The following is a 19,105-nucleotide window of genomic DNA, read 5'->3' as shown; positions in this document are numbered from 1 at the left end:
TTTTTATATTCCTGAAACTGTCTTGGGCACTTTGTATACATTCTTTCATTTCATCCTGGCAGTGGCTTTTTAAGAGGAGGCGCTCCCACTCCCCACCCCACCCCCCCACACACACAAGAGGGGAAAATGAGGCACAAGGTGGGGGTCACACAGCCTGGAGGAAGCAGGGTCGGAATTTGAACTCTCACAGCCAGGCCCTGGAATCCATGCAATTTCCATGTATTTTTTGCTGCCTCTTGACTGGGGCTGTGGGCATGATGGCGAAGTGGCCTGACCAGAGAGGTTAATGTAACAGGGCCTAGTGATGAAGGGGGAGGAGGTGGCAGAGGAGGAAGGAGTCAAGGAGGGTGAGGAGAGCATGATAGCAGGCTCCTTTCGAGAGCTTGTTCTGTGCTGCGTGCTCTCTCAGACTCTTTACATGTCTGAACTTACTAGATCTTCCCAGTGAGGGAGGAGCTATTGTCGACCTCATCTTGCAGAGGAGGAAACTGAGGCCCAGAAAGAGGATAAGTGTTGAGCCCAAGGTCACAGAGCTGGGAAGGGCGATGCACAGGCTTCTACCTCTTAGGAAATCTCACAGCTGACCGAGAAGGTGTGCATATCTTCAAGGGTCTAGCAGTCCTGCCAAAACAATAGGAATGGGCCCCAGGAGTGAGGAGGTTTTTTGGGGGGGACCCTCACAGCAAAGAGGGTCTGAGGATCCTTGTTTTTCTGTTTCCTTCCTCCCCTGAGCTCCTGGCAATCCCTGAACCTTCCTTTATTTCAGCCCCAGTGTCTGTGCCATTCTCCCCCACCAAATTGGACAGGACTCACCTCTGGGTCTTCAGATTTGCCCAGCTTGGGCCAGGCACACGGGAGCTCTCAAGTGAGAAATCAATGAGCAATATTCTCTCCTGGACTTGGAACTTTCCTTCTGCCTGTTTCTCTCCTCTCTGAGAGATTCTCTCCCCCTTTCTGCTCATTTCTCCTTGCTCTAATGTCCCAACATCTCTTCCTATCTTTCATAATCGTCTAGAATTTCCAAGTGTATCTTTCTGACCATATTTCTTTGATGGACAACCCATTCCAACTCTATATCTCTTCATGAATCTCTGAAAGTCTTTCCAGGTCTCTCTTCTTGGTATCTCGGAGTCCAAGTCTCTCTCAAGTCTCTCAGCATCTCCTTTATCTCTGAGGGGCTCTCTGGTTCTCTCTCCTGATAAAAACCACTAAGAATACATTAGGAGTCCCGCTATCAAGTGTATTGGGGCTTCTTGTTGGGGTTTTATTTCTCTCCCTATCTGTGGCGCTCCCAGGGTCTCTCCCTCGCCTTTTGAGCCTTTTGAGTATCTCCCTGTTAGTCGCTTCTCCCGGTCTCGCTGTCTACGCGGTCTCTGTATTCTCTCCCCGCAGACAGCCCTGAGCCCCCAGAGTCCGTGGCCCCTTTAAGGCGGGCCCCGCCCTCGCCCCGCCCCCGCCCCGCCCCGCCTCTCCCAGGTCAGATAGGGGGCACCCGGCTTCCGCCAGTGCCTGGCGTCCACTCAGTCCCCACCAGGCCGCGGGCACGATGGCGGGGGCCACACTGAGGGTCGCCGGGCGGCGGCTTAGCCAGCGCAGCGGCTCTGGAGTCCCCATCCTCCTACGGCAGGTGCGAGGAGGCTGGGCCCGCAGCGGGAGTACGGGGCGCTGGACGGTGTCAGGGGCGGGACTCCGGCGTCCTTTAAAGCCGAGAGTTGGGGGATCCCGTGGGCTTCGGGCAGGACTCCCGAGTCCTTTACGGGAGAGGTTAATGGTGAGCCTGATTTGGGGGGTATTTGGAAGTTGGGACTCATTGTTTCAGACGGAACAGACTCCGGACACCGAGGTTTAGGAGGGGCTGGGTTTTGTGTTCCTGGATCTTAGGAAAAGCATCGGGTGGAGGCTCGGACTCTTGAGTCCCCCGAGTGTGGGAGTCTCGTTCTTCGCTCTCACCTGTCCCACTCCCCCTTTCCAGATGTTTGAGCCCAAGAGCTGCACCTACACCTACCTGCTGGGTGACAGAGAGTCCCACGAGGCCATTCTGATTGACCCGGTTCTGGAGACGGCGCCTCGGGATGCCCAGCTGATCAAGGAATTGGGGCTGCGGCTGCTGTATGCTGGTCAGTCTGGAGGCTGAAACCCTTGGTCTGAGGGAGGAGGGGGCTTGGGGCTGGGAGTCCGGCGTCCTCTCTGAGCCCTTCTGGACCAGGCCCTCCTCTCTCTCCCAGTGAATACCCACTGCCACGCGGACCACATTACGGGCTCAGGGCTGCTCCGGTCCCTACTCCCCGGCTGCCAGTCTGTCATCTCCCGCCTTAGTGGGGCCCAGGCTGACTTGCACATTGAGGATGGAGACTCCATCCACTTCGGGCGCTTCGTGAGTTTGGATGCTGGGTTTGGAGAGGGTGGTGGCCTGGACTTCTTGGCCTCAAGGGAAGAGGGGGCTGAGGGCTTAGACTCCTGAGCCCCTGGGTAGGAGGGAACTCTGATCAGGGGCTCCTGATCCCTGAGTTTGTCTCTGGGAGGAGGGCGCCATAAACCCAGGTGGGGCACTGGGGCAAGAGACTCTGGGCAGGTGTGTCTCTGGCCAAGCCCCTTAAGTCAACAGCATTTGTGGAGTTTCCTACAGCCTTGGGGCAACTCCTTTGGCTTGGCATCTCTATAAAAGCTGATTGAGGGCTAGAATTCTGAGGTTGGGGCTGAGAGAGAGATCCCAGCTCAGGCTTCTAGAGCCACTGTTAGAGGAAGGAGCATCCTGTTGCCCAGGGCCAGGACTAGGGTGAGGCGAGCAAGGCACCCAGGGTGCAACATTTAAGGAGGCACTTACTCTCACAGTCATGGTCACTCAAGGGCAGGGTAGGCACCTTCCAGCCAGCGCCTCCTTAAATGTTCACCCTTCTGGGCCTGCTTGCCTCACCCTTGGTGGAGCTGTTGCCTCACCCTTGGTGGAGCTGTTGCCTCACACAAGAAGGGTCTGAAGTTTCCTACCTCCTCTCCCATCTTTGTCACAGACCAAGGTCAGCAGGTTTCCAGCCAGGATTTCAACCCAGAGCAATAGATCTGGTGGAGAGGTGGAGAGGGCGCTGGGGGGAGTTGCCCTCAGAGGGAGGAGAAATAGCTGACCAGGCTTTTCTCCGATCAGACTTGCTAAAGCTACAGAGAGAGTCGGGCTAACTTTGGGGACAGAATGGGCAAGTGACAGAGGGGGGACTTGATCTCCAGGTTAGAGGATTTTGCTAAATGGGGACAGTTTATCTGAGTCTGAGCATTTAGAGATGAGAGCTGTGTGTGTGTGTCTCGGGGGTGGGGGGTGGGACTCAGAGGGTGGAGCTCCCGTGGGGGCAGCCTCTTTATTTCTGGAAGCCCTTTTCTGGAAGCAGGTGAAAAAGTGCCTTGTAACTTTATGTACACTGTCCGTGAGTGTCAGGGGCTAGCAAGCATTCCTTGAGCTGAGCAGGCTTAGAAGGGTGAACAGTGGTTGGGGTTTCATGTCAAGATGAGCCCTTTGTGAGATTGAACGAGCGATGTTTTGAATGAATGTCGAAGGGTTTAGCTGTGGCAGATTTAGCTTCCGTGTCTGTTTTTTTTTCAAACGACTTAACTGATAGTCACAAACCATCCAGTTCATCCATTTGAAGTGTACAATTCAGCGACTTAGTATATTCAGAGCTGAATCACCATCACCACAGTTAACTGTAGAATAGCTTCGTCACTTCCGAAAGAAACCCCACGCTCCTTAGCTGTCACCCCGGCCTCCTCCCCTCTCACCCGACAACCACAAATCCACTTTCTATCTCTCCAGGAAACACCAATTCTGGGTGTTTCATAGAAACGGAATCATATATTGTGTCATCTTCTGTGACTGGCTTCTGTCATAAGTGTTCAAGGGTCATCTTTGTAGTGGGTGTCAGTGTTTCATGCCTTCCTATGGCTGAGTAGCTCTCCACTGTGTGAATATGCCTCATTCATTCATTCATTCATCCACCAGCCGATAGACATTTCTGTTGCTTCCATTTTTTGGACTATTATGAATAATGCTGCTATAAATATTCATGCACAAGCTTTTCTGTTGCTGTTTTCATTTCTCTTGGATGTATCTATAGGATGGAATTGCTGGATCAAAATAATAAATAATAACTCTACATTTAATAGTTTGAGGACCTCGGGAGCCTGGGTGGCTCAGTTGGTTCAGCATCTGACTCTTGATTTCAGCTCTGGTCTTGATTGCAGGGTTGTGAGTTCAAGCTTATGGTGGGTGTGGAGCCTACTTAAAAAAATGGGTGGGGGGGGGTCCCTGGGTGGCTCAGTCGGTTAAGGGTCTGCCTTGGGCTCAGGGATCAAGCCCCACGTGGGGCTCCCTGCTCAGCGTGGAGTCTGTATCTTCCTCTGACCATCCTCCTGCTCACGCTCTCTCTTTCTCTCTCTCAAATAAATAAATAAAATCTTAAAAAAAAATAGTTGAAGAAACTGACCGACTAATATCCAGAGTGGTCACACCATTTTATATTCCCATGGACAGCATATGAAAGGCCTAGTTTCCAGGCACCTGAGTGGCTCAGTCAGTTAAGCAGCTCTTGATTTAGGCTCCCCATGGGGTTCCATGGGGAGTATGCTTCAGCATTCTCTGTCCCTCTGCCCCTCCCCACTCCTCTGTCTCAAATAAATAAATAAGTCTTAAAAAAAAAAAAAAGAAAGAAAGAAGAAAAAGAGGAGCACCTGGGTGACTCAGTGGGTTAAAGCCTCTGTCTTCGGCTCAGGTCATGGTCCCGGGGTCGTGGGATCGAGCCCCACATCGGGCTCTCTGCTCAGCGGGGAGCCTGCTTCTGCCTGCCTCTCTGCCTACTTGTGATCTCTGTCAAGTAAATAAATAAAATCTTTTAAAAAAGAAAAAAAGAAGTGCCAGTTTCTCCACATCCTTGCCAACACTTGTTAGCATCTGTCTTTATGATTATTTGGTGTTTGGTGTGGTTTTCATCTGAGTTCTTTATAAACCTTTAGAGATGGTCACACTTCTCCCTCATTTTCTTCCCTCTACTTTAAAAGAATTGACTTGTAACATGCATGTCATACAGTAGAAAGTGTGCCTATTGTATGTGTGCATACATTGTTAAATTTTTACATATGTTTACACTTGCATATCCACTGCCAAGATCCAGATACAGAGCAAACTCATCACTCCAGAAGGCCTCCTTGTCCCTCTTCCTGGCCATTGACAACAACACCCCCATCAAGAAACCAGCTGCCGACTTATTTATCCATTTAAAAATTTTTCTTTTTTCTTATGATAAGGGCTTTGAAGATTTGCAATCTTAGTAACTTTCTTTCTTATTATTTTTTTTAAAGTAAGTCCCATTCCCAGTCCCCGACCCAAGACCCTGAGATCAAGAGTCACATGCTCTACTGACTGAGCCAGCCAAGGGCCCCTCTTCTGATTTATTTAATCCTAGATTAATTCCATGTGTTCTGGACCTCAGAAACAGGACTCGTACCATGTGGGCTCTTTGGTGTTCAGGCTTCTTTCACTCCTCCTCACGTTGTGTATGGTTGCAGTCTTTCCTTCTGTTGCTCTGTCCCAGGGATTGGCTAACACCCTCTGTAAAGGACCAGACAGTAAATACTTTCGCTTTTGCAGGCCATATATGATCCCTGTTGGCGTGAAAGCAGTCAGAGACAATGCGTAAATGAATAAGCATGGCTGTGCTCTAGCAGAACTCGGTTTCTGGCCTCTGCAATGTTAATTTCAAGAATCCTTGTGTGTTTTAAAATACCATTCTTATTTTGATTTTTTTTTTTCAACCACGAAAAAGCATAAAAAAACCACTCGTGGCTCTCAGACCATACAAAAGCAGATGACAGGCCAAATTTCATGTACCAGCCGTGGTTTCCCAAAATGTAGAGCATTTTATTGTGTGAATTTATAATTTACCCATTTTCCCTTTGATGGCTGATTCTGATTTGGGGCTGCTGTGAAGGCTGTTATGCAAATCTTTTGGTGGACATTGCTCTCAATTTCAAGGAATGGACTTCCTGGGTCAGAGGACTGACCTATGATTAACTTTAGTAGAACTTGCCACTTTTTTTTTTTTCAAGATTTTATTTATTTATTTGACAGAGAGAGACACAGTGAGAGAAGGAACACAAGCAGGGGGAGTGGGAGAGGGAGAAGCAGGCTTCCTGCAGAGCAGGGAGCCCAATGCAGGACTCCAACCCAGTCCCTGGGATCCTGACCTGAGCAGAAGGCAGATGCTCAATGACTGAGCCACTTAAGCGCCCCAAACTTGCTACTTTTTGAGCTGGTTATATTTTATACTCACAGTGGGCCAGATATGGATGATTTCATTGTACAATAAATTTTCTGTTTTACTGAGCAATGAGATTTGAACATTTGAGCTCCAATGAGGGGTGGCAGATTCAGAAAGTTAGTCTTGCCTGTTAAGTGCGTTAATTTAGAGTGCTGCCAGATACGGAGCCCCCAGATCCCACTTTAGGGATTCTGATTTCATTGTTTGGGGAAGACACAGGGGATGAGTCTCTTTTAAAAGCTCACAGGTTGGTGCCTGGCTAGCTCAGTCAGTGGGGCATGAGACTCTTGAACTTGAGGTTGTAAGTTTGAGCCCCACCTTGGGTGTAAAGATGACTTAAAAATAAATAAAATCTTAAATAAAGTAAAATAAAAGCTTATAGGTGATTCTCATGTGGTCTGGGTGAGAATTTCACTACCCCTTCCATTTGGAACTAATTATTATTTTTTAATTAATTAATTTGTTAGAGAGAGAGAGTATAAGCAGGGCGTGCAGAGAGAGAGGGAGAAGCAGGCTCCCTGCTGAACAAGGAGCCAGATGCAGGGCTCGATCCTGGGACCATGACCTGAGTTGAAGGCAGATGCGTAACCGACTGAGCCACCCAGGTGTCCCAGGAACTAATTATTTTTTAAAAGATTTATTTATTAATTTATTTATTAGAGAGAGAGAGGAAGAGCAAGCAGGGGGAGGGGAATTAGGAGAGAGAGACAAGCAAATTCCTGAGATCATGACCTGAGCAGAAAGCAAGGGTCTGTTGCTTAACGCACTGAGCCCCCCAGGTGCCCCTGGAACTAATTATTTGAATTGTGGAACAGATCTTCCCCTCTTGCAACATTTTACAAAAAGTGACAAGCCTACAGAAAAGTTGAAAAGATTTGACAGCATCCATCCATCTTAATTTTTTTTTTTAAGATTTTATTTATTTATTTGACAGAGAGAGATCACAAGTAGACAGGCAGGCAGAGAGAGGGAGGGAAGCAGGCTCCCCGCCGAGCAGAGAGCCTGATGCGGGACTCGATCCCAGGACCCTGAGATCATGACCTAAGCCGAAGGCAGCGGCTTAACCCACTGAGCCGCCCAGGCGCCCCCATCCATCTTATTTTTTGATGTATCTTCAAGTTGGAGACATCAGTGCACTGTCCCTTAAACGTTAGAACAACTAATGTCATTTTCTTTCACGAAAGAAAGGAAGGTTTAGTTAATAGAGGTTCAGACTATTTAGCCGCAATGGAAATAGACACTCTGAGTTTAGAAGTGCATAGGTACAGTGGCTGGTTATACCAAGATTAGATGCTTTTGAATAATGGAGCGAAGCAATGAACTTGGGACCAGCTGGAATAGATGTCCAGACTCTGCTTGCCACCAGGGGGCAGTGTGGCCCATGGGACCTGCTGCGCGGATCCCTTTGGAGTTGCCCAAAGCTGATGCGAAGTAGTTGGAGAAGGTGCTGACCCCACCCCGCAAACAGGTGAAGGGACAGCTACTGAGCTGGTGCACATATTTGAAGCACCGAGGAAGGGAAGAAGTAATTTGTTGGAAGAATGTGAGGTTAGGCTCCACAGAATCCCTAAAAACTACTCTGTGGCGGGGACCGGTGGAGGTCCAGGAGGTCGAGATAGAAGGCGCTCCCCCCCCACACCCTTTTATTAATATTCTAATATCTATAGGAAATTGAAACAATAGTACCGTGAACACTCTCATACTCTTCACTTAAAGTTCACCAGTTGCTGATGTTTTAAAAAATATTTTATTTATTTGAGAGAGAGAGAGCATGAGCAGGGTCTGAGGGAGAGGGGGAAGCAGGCTCCCCGCTGAGCAGGGAGCTCGATCCGCTCAACCCCAGGACCCCAGAATCATGACCTGAGCTAAAGGCAGACACTTAACTAACTGAGCCACTCAGGCGCCCCAGTTGCTGACATTTTTGCTAACTTTGCCTTATTTCTCTCTGTGTGTATATACCGTTTTCTTCTCTTACCATTCAAAAACTTGCATACAGAAATGTCAACCCTAACGACTTATCCGGAGAGTAAGAATGTTCTCCTGTATCAGAGGTTCTCAAACTCAAACCTTTTAGTATCAGAGCTCCTGGCCCTCTTAAAAGTTACAGGACGGCCCTCAGAGCTTTTATTTATGTGGGTTCTAGCTATCAATATTTACTTATTAGTTGTATGTCTGTTATAAGTCAATAAAAATAAATAAGTAAGACCTATCTATTCAGAGATGCTGAAAAATTTTACTGCATTAGAAATTAAAACTGAGACTCTGTTTTGCAAACTCAAGAATATCCAAGCACTCCATCTGCTGGCCAAACCAATGACATCATCACCAGTCATGGAGCTTCTGGAAAATCTCACTGAACTGGGGAAAGAGAGTAAGAAGGGCAGAAGAGCTCTTCCTACTATCATGAAAATAGTTTTCACCTCGCAGACCCTCAGAGTTCCCTCATCTGCACTTGGAGAGAACAGGTCTTTTACAAAGTCTTCATCACAGAAAGTCTATGATAATTCTGAAATAATTCTTAAATCCAGCTTAAGTTCGAATTGCCCCAGGTGCCCGGGAATCGTTTTTATGGCAGTTTTTAGGAACCAGGACCCAGTCAAATTTCATGCATGCCACTCAGCTATAGGGTCTGTTGAGTCTCTAAATCTAGAACAGCCCCTTTCCACACCATGACATTGACTTTCGATGTTTCTAGTCTATTGTCTTGGAGAACGTCCCACTTCTGGTTTGTGTCTGGTTGTTTCTTCATGGTGTCATTCAGCGTCCTCTTCTCTTTGCCGTCAATCAAAGTAGATTGTGTGTATTTTGAATTGGTTAATAATAATGATGATAATTTAACAATAGTTTACAAGCTTTGAGGGTTTGCTTCTTGCCAGGCATGCTGAGCTCTGTAAGTGTTCTTTATCAGTGTTTGTCTAGAAGGATTTTCATAATCAAATACCGCTGCAGGCAGCAGGGAGTGGTGGGGCCTGTGGCAAACCTTAGGATGCATGTTCCATTCATAGAGGACACCCACTGCACAATTCAAGTTGATTATTCATGTTCAGGAATGTAGTCTGTTGGGGAGCCTGGCTGGCTCAGTTGGAAGAGCGTGGGACTCTTGATCTTGGGGTCGTGGTTTGAGGCCCAAGTTGGGTGTAGAGATTACTTAAATAAATAAGCTTTATAAAAAAAAAAAAAAGAATGTAGTCTGTTGACTGCCAAGCCCCCTTTTTAAAAATAGAAGCTTCAAATGTACATTTTTGAGAAATCTTCCACTTTTTAAGGATAGACTACAAATTCAGACTTCTCATAACTTCTGAGTGGGCCAAACAAAACATTTCTTTGGCTGAGTCTGGCCCTTGGGCCTCTGTTGCATCTTCTCTGACAAACAGATTGCATTAAACCTTCATAACCACATAGATGAAAAATATTTTTCTCATTTTACAAAGAAGGATGTACAGAGAAGAAAAGTGACTTGCCCACAAATTACACTGAGAAAGTGGCGAAGTTGGGATTTTTTTTTCCAAAAGATTTATTTATCTATTTATTTATTTGAGAGTGAGAGACAGACTGGGGGTGGGGGAAGGCAGAAGGAGAGGGAGAGAAAGTCCCAAGCAGACTCCACATGGAGCCCAACACAGGGCTCAATCCCGCGGTCCTCATGACATGACCTGAGCTGCCACCAAGAGTCAGGCACTTAACTGACTGAGCCGCCCAGGTGCCCTGCCAGGACAGGATTGAACCCAGGAGGCCTTGTGGTTCCACTAGATCAGTGGTTTTACAAAATTTAGAACCTTAATGGGGCGTCTGGGTGACTTGGTCTGTTAAGCATCTGCCTTTGGCTCAGGTCATGATCCCAGGGTCCCGGGATTGAGCCCCGCATCAAGTTCCCTACTCTGCGGGGAGCCTGCTGCTTCTCCCTCTACTGCTCCCCCTGCTTGTGCTCTCTCTCTGTCAAATAAATAAATAAAATCTTTTAAAAAGTTTTTTTAACATTATTATTATGTTACTTTGATTATATTGTGATTATTGAGTCCTGGACATTTTTCTAAGTGCTTAACATACTCAAAATAACAATATTTTTTTTGTTAAAGCTTTTATTTATGAAAGGGAGAGCAAGCAGAGGGGAGGGGCAGAGGAAGAGGGAGAAGCGGCTCCCTGCTGAGCAGGCAGTCCCATGAAGGGCTCGATCCCCGGACCCTGGGATCATGACCTGAGCCCAAGGCAGACGCTTAACCAACCGAATCACCCATGTGCCCCAGGAGCTTAATATTTATAATAACCCTATGAAGTAGGGACAATTATTATCCCCATTTTACAAATGAGCGGAGAAGCTCAGAAACAGAGAGGTGAAGTGACTTGTCCAAGGCCACACAGCTAGTAATAAATAGCAGAGCCAAATTTAGAACCCATGTCACCTGGTGCCAGATGCTGTTCGTAACTCCTAGTCCATGTGCCGTCTCCAAGACATAGCTGTTTTACATCTGGATTGATGACTGAAACCTCCACATGAAATACCATTTCCCTGTACTGTGTACCAGGCACGCTTTGATTTCCCACTTCCTCCCACATCCCATCCCACACTACTCCATTCTGTTCCATTCCACAACCTCTCTGTTCTTCTGTGTCCAGCATCCTTTTTTTTTTTTTTTTTGGTCTTATCTGTGACATCCATCCGTATTTCCACATTTAGTTATGGTTTGCTCATTCTTATTCTGTGCCTTGGTTTCCTCATCTGTAGAACAGGAACAGGAATGGTACCTGCCTCATAAGGATGTGTGTGGACTGGATGAGTTCAGTCATGTTGAGCACTTACGAGAGAGCCTGGCACAGGAAAAGGGGTCAGTCAATGTCAGGGCTGGGGAATGGGGAATGAGTAGACCTGACCGATGGGAGAGGGAAGGGTGTACCTAGCAGAGAGAATTGTGTGGGCAAAGAGGTGTGGAGAAACCTGGTGCTTTCTGGAAGCACCCGTGGATTTCAGAGTAGCTGGGTGTGTTACTGGACATTGGGCTGGACGGGTGGGCAGGCACTGGAACAGGGGCGTTTCAGAAGTCAGGCTGAGAAGCCAGAACTCTGTCTGGAGGACAGTGGGAGCCAAGGAAGGGTTGTGACCAGAGAGGAGCGGGTCTGAATCTGGGCAGTAGAAACCCTCCTCAGGGTCATGTGGGAGATGGATGGAGGCTGGTAGGCCAGGATGGAGGCACGTGGTTGGTCCAAGCAGGAGAGGATGAGGCCCAAGGTGGGCGGGACTGTGGGAGGTACGGAGCCGGTGGGTAGATGCTAGATATTCCAGAGAAAGGAAAGGTCAGATAAACACGGATTCTGATCATCGGCAACGCCACTTGCTACACAGACTCAGGGCCTTGGGAGTCTCAGTCCATGTGGCAAGTGGGTTCTTGTTCAATTGATATTAAAATTTTGTCCAATTTATACACATGGACAATTACGTACACCATATATAGGCTTTAATTGTGCCATATATTCCATGTATACTGTCTAACTGTTGGTTGTTTATAGCTGATGTCCTTCTGATCGGTCAGTACCCATTGCTACAACTGTGATCAGCTGGTTGTTTGTTCTTTTTTGTTTTTGTTTTTGGTGATTAACTGTTTTCAACATTACTCCTGAATATCCATCCACGATATTTGGTTCAAAGGATGCCTATGCTTTTTGTTTAAAAAAAAAAAAAATCAGGATACTTGGGTGGCTTAGTGGTTAAATCCTCTGCCTTAGGTTCAGGTCATGATCCTAGAGTCCTGGGATCGAGCCCCCCGTACCGGGCTCTCTGCTCAGTGGGGAGCCTGCTTACCCCCCTCTCTCTCTGCCTGCCTCCTGCCTGCTTGTAATCTGTCTGTCAAAAAAAATAAATAAAATTAAAATAAAATCAGAGAGTATAGAGTGAGAGATCATTCCTTGACTACCAAAAGGTTATGTTAATTTTAGGCGGGAGGGTTATGATTTTTTCCCACAACATTTTGCAAGATCATTTTCTTTGCATTTGTTTTGCATTGCACATATATCCTCAGATATATGAGTTAGGAAGGTGTTTGGCTGAAAGTAATTAAAAAACTCATATGGTGGCTTAAATATTTGGCACTTCAGTTTTCTCCCATAACAGGGGGTCTGGAAGAAGACAGTCAGATGCTTCACTGACTGAGCCACCCAGGAGCCCCATTTGGGGGATTCTTTTTCATGGTTGCAAGGTGGTTGCTGCAGCTGCGGCCATCACACTTTTGTCCAGAACCAGATAAAGTGGGAAGGGGAGGTGCCAAGCATTTTTTATTAGGCAGGGAAAAGTTTTCCCAGACATTTTCAGGAGACCTACTGAGATCTCGGTCTGAGAACCATGTCCAAAGCCACCCAGGCTACCACGGAGGGAAAGGAAGTGGTTGGCTGGGCACACTGATGCCCTGAACCAAACCAGAGACCCATCAGTGGGGAAGGGTGGGGCGGATGCCAGGTGTGGACACAGGATCTGTACCTGGTGTCCTTTAGTATTCAGCAGATGACTGACCTGGATCAGGATGCTAACTGGTGGGGGGAATGCTGTGTGAGTGGGAACTAATCTTATAAGTGGTTTTTAGATCATGAAGGTAACATTTTTTTTTTTTTTTCTGACAATTGCTTCCCTGAACTGAGTGTGGGGATTTATATAATGAGGATTTCCTGAGTGGGTATTTTTGCCCATGTGTCTGAAGTTCTTTTTTTTTTTTTTTTTTTTTTTAGAGATTTTTTATTTATTTATTTGACAGAGAGAGACACAGCAAGAGGGGGAACACAAGCAGGGAGAGTGGGAGAGGGAGAAGCAGGCTTCCCGCCTAGTAGAGAACCTGATGCGGGGCTCGAGCCCAGGACCCCTGGATCATGACCTGAGCTGAAGGCAGGCGTCTAACAACTGAGCCACCCAGGTGCCCCTGTGTTCGAAGTTCTTAATAGTAGAGTCTTAGCAGAAGCTTTGCGGGGTCAGAGTCCACATTTGAGGTGTTGGTAGACATTGCCAACTTGCCCTCTAAAACGGCTACACTGAGTCATACCCACAGCCCAGAAAACATGAGGGCTGAGCAACTCTGACAGTTGTCAATCTGGTAGGTGAAAAATAAGGGTTTTTAAATTTAAATCTCTCTCCTTTTCTCCCTAAAAGGGAGATCAAACATTGTTTCAGATTTTTTTTTTCGACTATTTATTTCCTCTTCCATGAATTGCCTGTTTTTTTTCTTTTTGCACATTTTTCTTTTGGAAGTTCTTGTTGATGCTTAGGAGCTCTTTATATATGATGGCTATTCATACTTTATAATACTTTCTTATACATGTTGCTGATACTATCTCTGAGTTTTTTGTCTTTTAACTCTTGTTCTTTTCTATAATGAAATTAAAATATGTGGTCATTCTTGTCACTGTTTTTCCCTATGTCCTCTGAATTTAATATGCTTAGAAAAACCTTTCCTACCTCAAGATTTTATATATATATATAAACACAACACATCTCCTTATATAAGATTACAAATACCCTTATATATTTCCTTTTAGAAATCTTTTGGTTTTTAAAATTTTAGATCTTTAGTTTATCCTGAATCTTGTGTTTTATTTTTAATTATAAAATGACATGCTTTCTGTTTAATAAAAAGGGGGGGAGTAATGTAGGAAAAGCCTAAAGATAAAAAGTATGTTTTGAGTGAACAAGGAACCTCTTTTTTAAAAATTGACACTACACAAGTTACTTTGTAGTTTGCTTTTAGCCCTTACCAGATATTAAATTTTTTTCATGTTATTAAATATTTGTGTACATCATTAAATTTCATTTCAGTAACATACTTTTTTAAAAAAAAAGATATTATTTATTTATTCAACAGAGAGAGAGAGAGAGATCACAAGTAGGCAGAGAGGCAGGCAGAGAGAGAGGAGGAAGCAGGCTCCCCGCTGTGCAGAGAGCCCAATGTGGGGCTCGATCCCAGGACCCTGAGATCATGACCTGAGCTGAAGGCAGAGGCTTAACCCACTGAGCCACCCAGGCGCCCCTCAGTAACATACTTTTAAATGAGTGTTTGGTATTCCCTATTTATATTAGTGTGCTTATCTTTTTCTTATTGATTTGAAGATTCTATTTGTATATGAAGTATACTGACCACTGTGTGGTGCATATATGTCGTAAATATATTTTGTCAGCTTGTTGGTTCCATTTCACTTTTGTTTATGGTGTTGTTGCCACTCAGAAACTTAAGATTTATTTAAAGTCAAACCATCAATATTTTTTTGTAATGATTTATGACTTTGGGATCACATTTGAATCTTCTTCCCTAACCAGAGATCATATATATTTGTTTGTATTTTTGTTGTTGTCACAGTTTTATGGTTTTCTTGCTTATTTATTTATTTATTTATTTATTTATAAAAGATTTTATTTATTTATTTGAGAGAGAATGAGTGAGAGAGAGCATGAGAGAGGAGAAGGTCAGAGGGAGAAGCAGACTCCCCAAGGAGCTGGGAGCCCGATGCAGAACTCGATCCTAGAAGTGTGGGATCATGACCTGAGCTGAAGGCAGTTGCTCAACCAACTGAGCCACCCAGGCGCCCTTCTTGCTTTTTTAAAAAAAGATTTTATTTATTTATTTGACAGACAGAGATCACAAGTAGGCAGAGAGGCAGGCGGGCTGAGCAGAGAGCCTGATGTGGGGCTTGATCCCAGGACCCTGAGATCATGACCTGAGCTGAAGGCAGAGGCTTAACCAACTGAGCCACCCAGGCATCCCCGGTTTTCTTGCTTTAAGTGTTTAATTCATTGGGAGTTTACCCTGGCATGAGGTTTAAGTCTGGGAATCTAACTTAATTTGTTTTTTTTTTAATTTAAGTTATATTTATTTATTTGACAGAGAGCGAGTGAGCACAAGCAGGGGGAGAGGGCAGAGGGAGAAGCAGATGCCCCCCCGCAACGGGGAGCCCAAGACAGGACTCAATTCCAGGACCCCGGAATCACAACCTTAGCAAAGACATCACAACCTGAGCCAAAGGCAGATGCTTAACCAACTGAGCCACCCAGGCGCCCCAAACTTAATTCTTTAACAACCCCCCGCCAATGCTAGCTAGATGTGATCCTGGGGTGGGATGGGGGCTTCTGGGGCCAGTTTCATCATGAGGCTGGAGCTCTTGGCTTATTGGTAACTGTATTTTCCTTCCCCACCAGGCTTTGGAGACCCGAGCAAGCCCTGGCCACACCCCAGGCTGTGTCACCTTTGTTCTGAATGACCACAGCATGGCCTTCACAGGAGATGCCCTGCTCATCCGAGGGTGTGGACGGACGGATTTCCAGCAAGGTCATAGGCCCCTTTCCCTAGCCTGAGATCTTAGTACGGTTCTGTGTGTGCCAGGGTTTGAAGTACCTGTTGCAAGAATGAATGAATGAGTGTTAGACTTTTAGGGGTCAGGATTAGATCGAAGAAGTTTAGCTGCTACAGTGAGGGAAAATTAGATTCCTGGATTCGCAAATGGGAGGGAGATTCAGCAGTTTGCTTGTTGGGGGACAGTTAGATGCAAGGGTATATCATTATCTGTCGCTGTGAAACCAGGGACCCCAGACCTTAATGACTTAAACAGTGATTGACATTGATTGACATTATCTCACGTAGTTTCTGAGAGTTGAGACTCTGGGAGCAGCTTCGCTGGTTGGTCCTGGCTCAGCGTCTGGGCTGTAGTCATCCTAAGGCTTGACTGGGGTGGGGGGGCCTGCTGCCAAGGTGCCTCACTCACATGGCTGGCAAGCTGGCTCTGTCTGTTGGCCGGAGGCCTCAGTTCCTCACCACAGAGACCTCCCCATGGGGGTAATTTGTCTTCATGACACGGCAGCTGGGTTCTTCAAAGGGAATGATCAGAGAGACACAGACAGAGAAGCAGACAGAAGCACTAATTTTTTTATTAAAGATTTGTATTTATTTGAGAGAGAGAGAATGAGTGGGGGTGGGGGACATGAGAGGGAGAGAGAGAGAGAAGCAGACTCCCCACTGAGCAGGGAGCCTGATGTGGGACTCAATCCCAGGACCCTGGGATCATGACCTGAGCCGAAGGCAGATGCTTAGCCAACTGAGCCCCCCAGGCTCCCCCCACTGTGGCCATATTTTTAAACCCCATAAGGAGTTTAGGTGCTGGAGGTGCGGCAGGGGAGGGTGTGGAGTTTGATTCAGGGGTTTGGCTGCGAGGGGGCAGTTAGATTCAGGAGTTTCACTGTGGGAAAGGAGCTCAGTTTTAAAGATTTTATTTTTGTTGATTTGACAGAGAGAGAGACACAGCAAGAGAGGAAACTCAAGCTGGGGGTGTGGGAGAGTGAGAAGCAGGCTCCCCGCTGAGCAAGGAGCCCAATGTGGGGCTCGATCCCAGGATCCTGAGATCGTGACCTGAGCCAAAGGCAGCCGCTTAACAACTGAGCCACCCAGGTGTTGCAGGAGCTCAGTTTTAAATCTCAGGGTTTAGCTGTCCTCTGTGCATGTGGGTGAATGTGGGGTTGACACTAGATTGGGAGGATTTTGCTGCCTTGCAAGCGGAGGGCAAGGCAAGATCAGAGAAAAGACAGAACAGCCCTGAGCTGGCAGTGTGTGACCAGATCCCCAGGCTGCCTCTTGCTTTCTCTTCCTCTCGCCTTATCTCTCCATCTTGGTCTCTGTCTTTTTCTCTCTGAGGTTTCTAGTCCTCCATTTATCTACTCCCGACACAGTTATGCAATTGAAGGATTTGAAATGAAAGGTGGAAGGAGGGTCCAAAAAGATTTGCCCCCGACCCAATCTAGGACTCAGAGCTTTGTTGTTGGAACCATGGTACCGTTTTCCTCCTTGGGCTCATGTATTCAGTTTCTTACCTTCTAGTCTAGCCTCCCTGCCCAGAACCCTTTCTTGGCATCCCCAGGCTGAGGGCACAACTCCTTGGTGCTTCTAGATCTCATCCCAACATTACTTACCACCATGGTGAATTTCTCACTAGTCCTCAATTCTTCACATATGCTGTTCCTTCTGTCTAGAATGCCCTTCCCTCTCTTTCTGTGCCTCGACAAAGCAGTACCGGCAGAAAATGAGGAAGAAGGTTTAGCTACTGTGATTTTATCCTCCCACCCTTTCTTGAGGGAATGGGCTAGAAACCTTCTCTGCTATTGATTTACTCACCTCTGAGTCTTCCCTCCCCAGGCTGTGCTAAGACCTTGTACCACTCAGTCCACGAAAAGATCTTCACGCTTCCAGGAGACTGTCTGGTCTACCCTGCTCATGATTACCGTGGTGAGGGCTTCCTGGAGGAGGTGTGGGACTTACATAACTGTCCATTTGAGAGGGAGTAACAAACTGCTGTAGTCCTTGTGGGGCATGGAGACTACAATTCCCAGAAATTTCTCTGGCCAAAAAAACCAAGTGTTTAGGTGTGCTAAGTGTTCATGTAGAAACAAGAGTCCTAGAATTCCAAAGGGCGTGCATTTTCCTGGGACTTCCTTGTAGAGCTTAGGGAATGTGGGAAACTACATTTCCCATAGTGCTAATCGAGGAGAGAATGGTCTCTGTGACAGTCTGGGAAGAGCCTGTGAGTCCCAGGCCCCAGAATGCACCCTAAGCCTCCTGGGAAATGTAGTCAAAGGAGGCCCCAGGCACTTGCCAGGTTGACGATCCTCGCCTCCTTTTTGGCCACTAGGGCTCACAGTGTCCACCGTGGAGGAGGAGCGGACTTTGAACCCGCGGCTCACCCTCAGCTGTGAGGAGTTTGTCAAGGTCATGGACAACCTGAACTTGCCCAAGCCTCAGCAGATAGGTGAGCAGTTGGGGGCCAGACTCCTGGGTCTGAGGGAGGAGGGGGCTCAGGGCCAGAATTATAATTTTCCAAAGAAGAAGGGCTCCTTGGATTTCTGGGTCCCCAGTGGGGCATGAGGGGGTCTGCTGGGGCCCCTTAGTTTCAACCCTGTCTTTTTCCTTTCAGACTTTGCTGTTCCAGCTAACATGCGCTGTGGGATCCAGACCCCCCCTACCTGACCTTGTTTTGTCAGGTGCTCATTTCCGTTAAGAATGCACTAGGCGGGGTACAGAGAGAGGTGCCATCGCCAGGCCTCTCTCCTTTCCCTCCCTCACCAGCCCCTGGGCTTCTCAAATAAATTAAAAAAAATTATTATTTTTTTGCTCTGAATCGTATTTCTGTCTATTTGGGGGGAGGGTGCTGTTGGTTTTCTGGTCTGAGGTGTCTGGGCTGAAGAGTTCAGGGAGGAGAGAGCAGGGGTGAAGCAGGCTGCTGGGAAGGAGGAGATTTTTTCCTAACTCACAAGATCAGAAACAAACCTATCTGGGGCAGGGCCTCTCGCCCATCTTAGTTGGAGCCATCTTAGTTGGAGCCACTCGCACCCATAAGACCCAGGATAAGGTACTTCACTTCTCCACGCCTCAATTTCCTCATCTGTGCAATGGAAATAATACTAATAATAGGGTGTTGTGATGATCCAGTGAGTCTGCCTGTATGAGGTGCCTGGCACGCGGCCTGCATGGCAGGTGCCCTATCAGTGGTGACCATTATTGTCACTATCATTTGGAATGATCTTCCAGGCACTTCCCTGAAGCACCAGAGGGACAATGTGGCCCATGGTTAAGAACATGGACTTCCCAGAGAACAAATCCAGCCTTGGGATTAACAGCATGTCTAGACTTCTGGGCACATTTATCCCCCTCGGCCTCAGTTTCCCCAACTATAAAATGGAGATGGTAACCCCTTTTTCATCAGGCTACTGTAAGGATGAAAGGAACCTGTTTCAAGTGTTTAGCACAGCTCCCGACATCCAATAATCCTTTCTCACGTGCCTTTCTCAGTTATTTTCC

The 19,105-nt window shown here is 46.9% G+C and overlaps 1 protein-coding gene across 2 annotated transcripts; it reads left to right on the top strand.

The window, feature by feature from the left end:
* Positions 1 to 1,466: 1,466 nt before the first annotated feature.
* ETHE1 (ETHE1 persulfide dioxygenase) lies at positions 1,467 to 18,425 on the top strand. Of its 2 annotated transcripts, XM_047711972.1 has the most exons (7): positions 1,467 to 1,627; positions 1,973 to 2,117; positions 2,226 to 2,374; positions 15,463 to 15,592; positions 17,447 to 17,536; positions 17,940 to 18,056; positions 18,222 to 18,425. In XM_047711972.1, the coding sequence occupies exons 1-7, from the start codon at positions 1,547 to 1,549 to the stop codon at positions 18,272 to 18,274; spliced, it is 765 nt and encodes a 254-aa protein (XP_047567928.1). In that variant the 5' UTR covers positions 1,467 to 1,546; the 3' UTR covers positions 18,275 to 18,425. The 2 variants fall into 2 exon arrangements, with proteins under 2 accessions (XP_047567928.1, XP_047567929.1); XM_047711973.1 differs by lacking the exon at positions 17,940 to 18,056.
* The last annotated feature ends 680 nt before the right edge of the window (positions 18,426 to 19,105 follow it).

Source organism: Lutra lutra, chromosome 17 (genome assembly GCF_902655055.1).
Source record: "Lutra lutra chromosome 17, mLutLut1.2, whole genome shotgun sequence".
NCBI lineage: Eukaryota > Metazoa > Chordata > Mammalia > Carnivora > Mustelidae > Lutra > Lutra lutra.
Note: the sequence above shows the minus strand (reverse complement) of the source record. Positions and strands in the feature narration are given on the sequence as shown.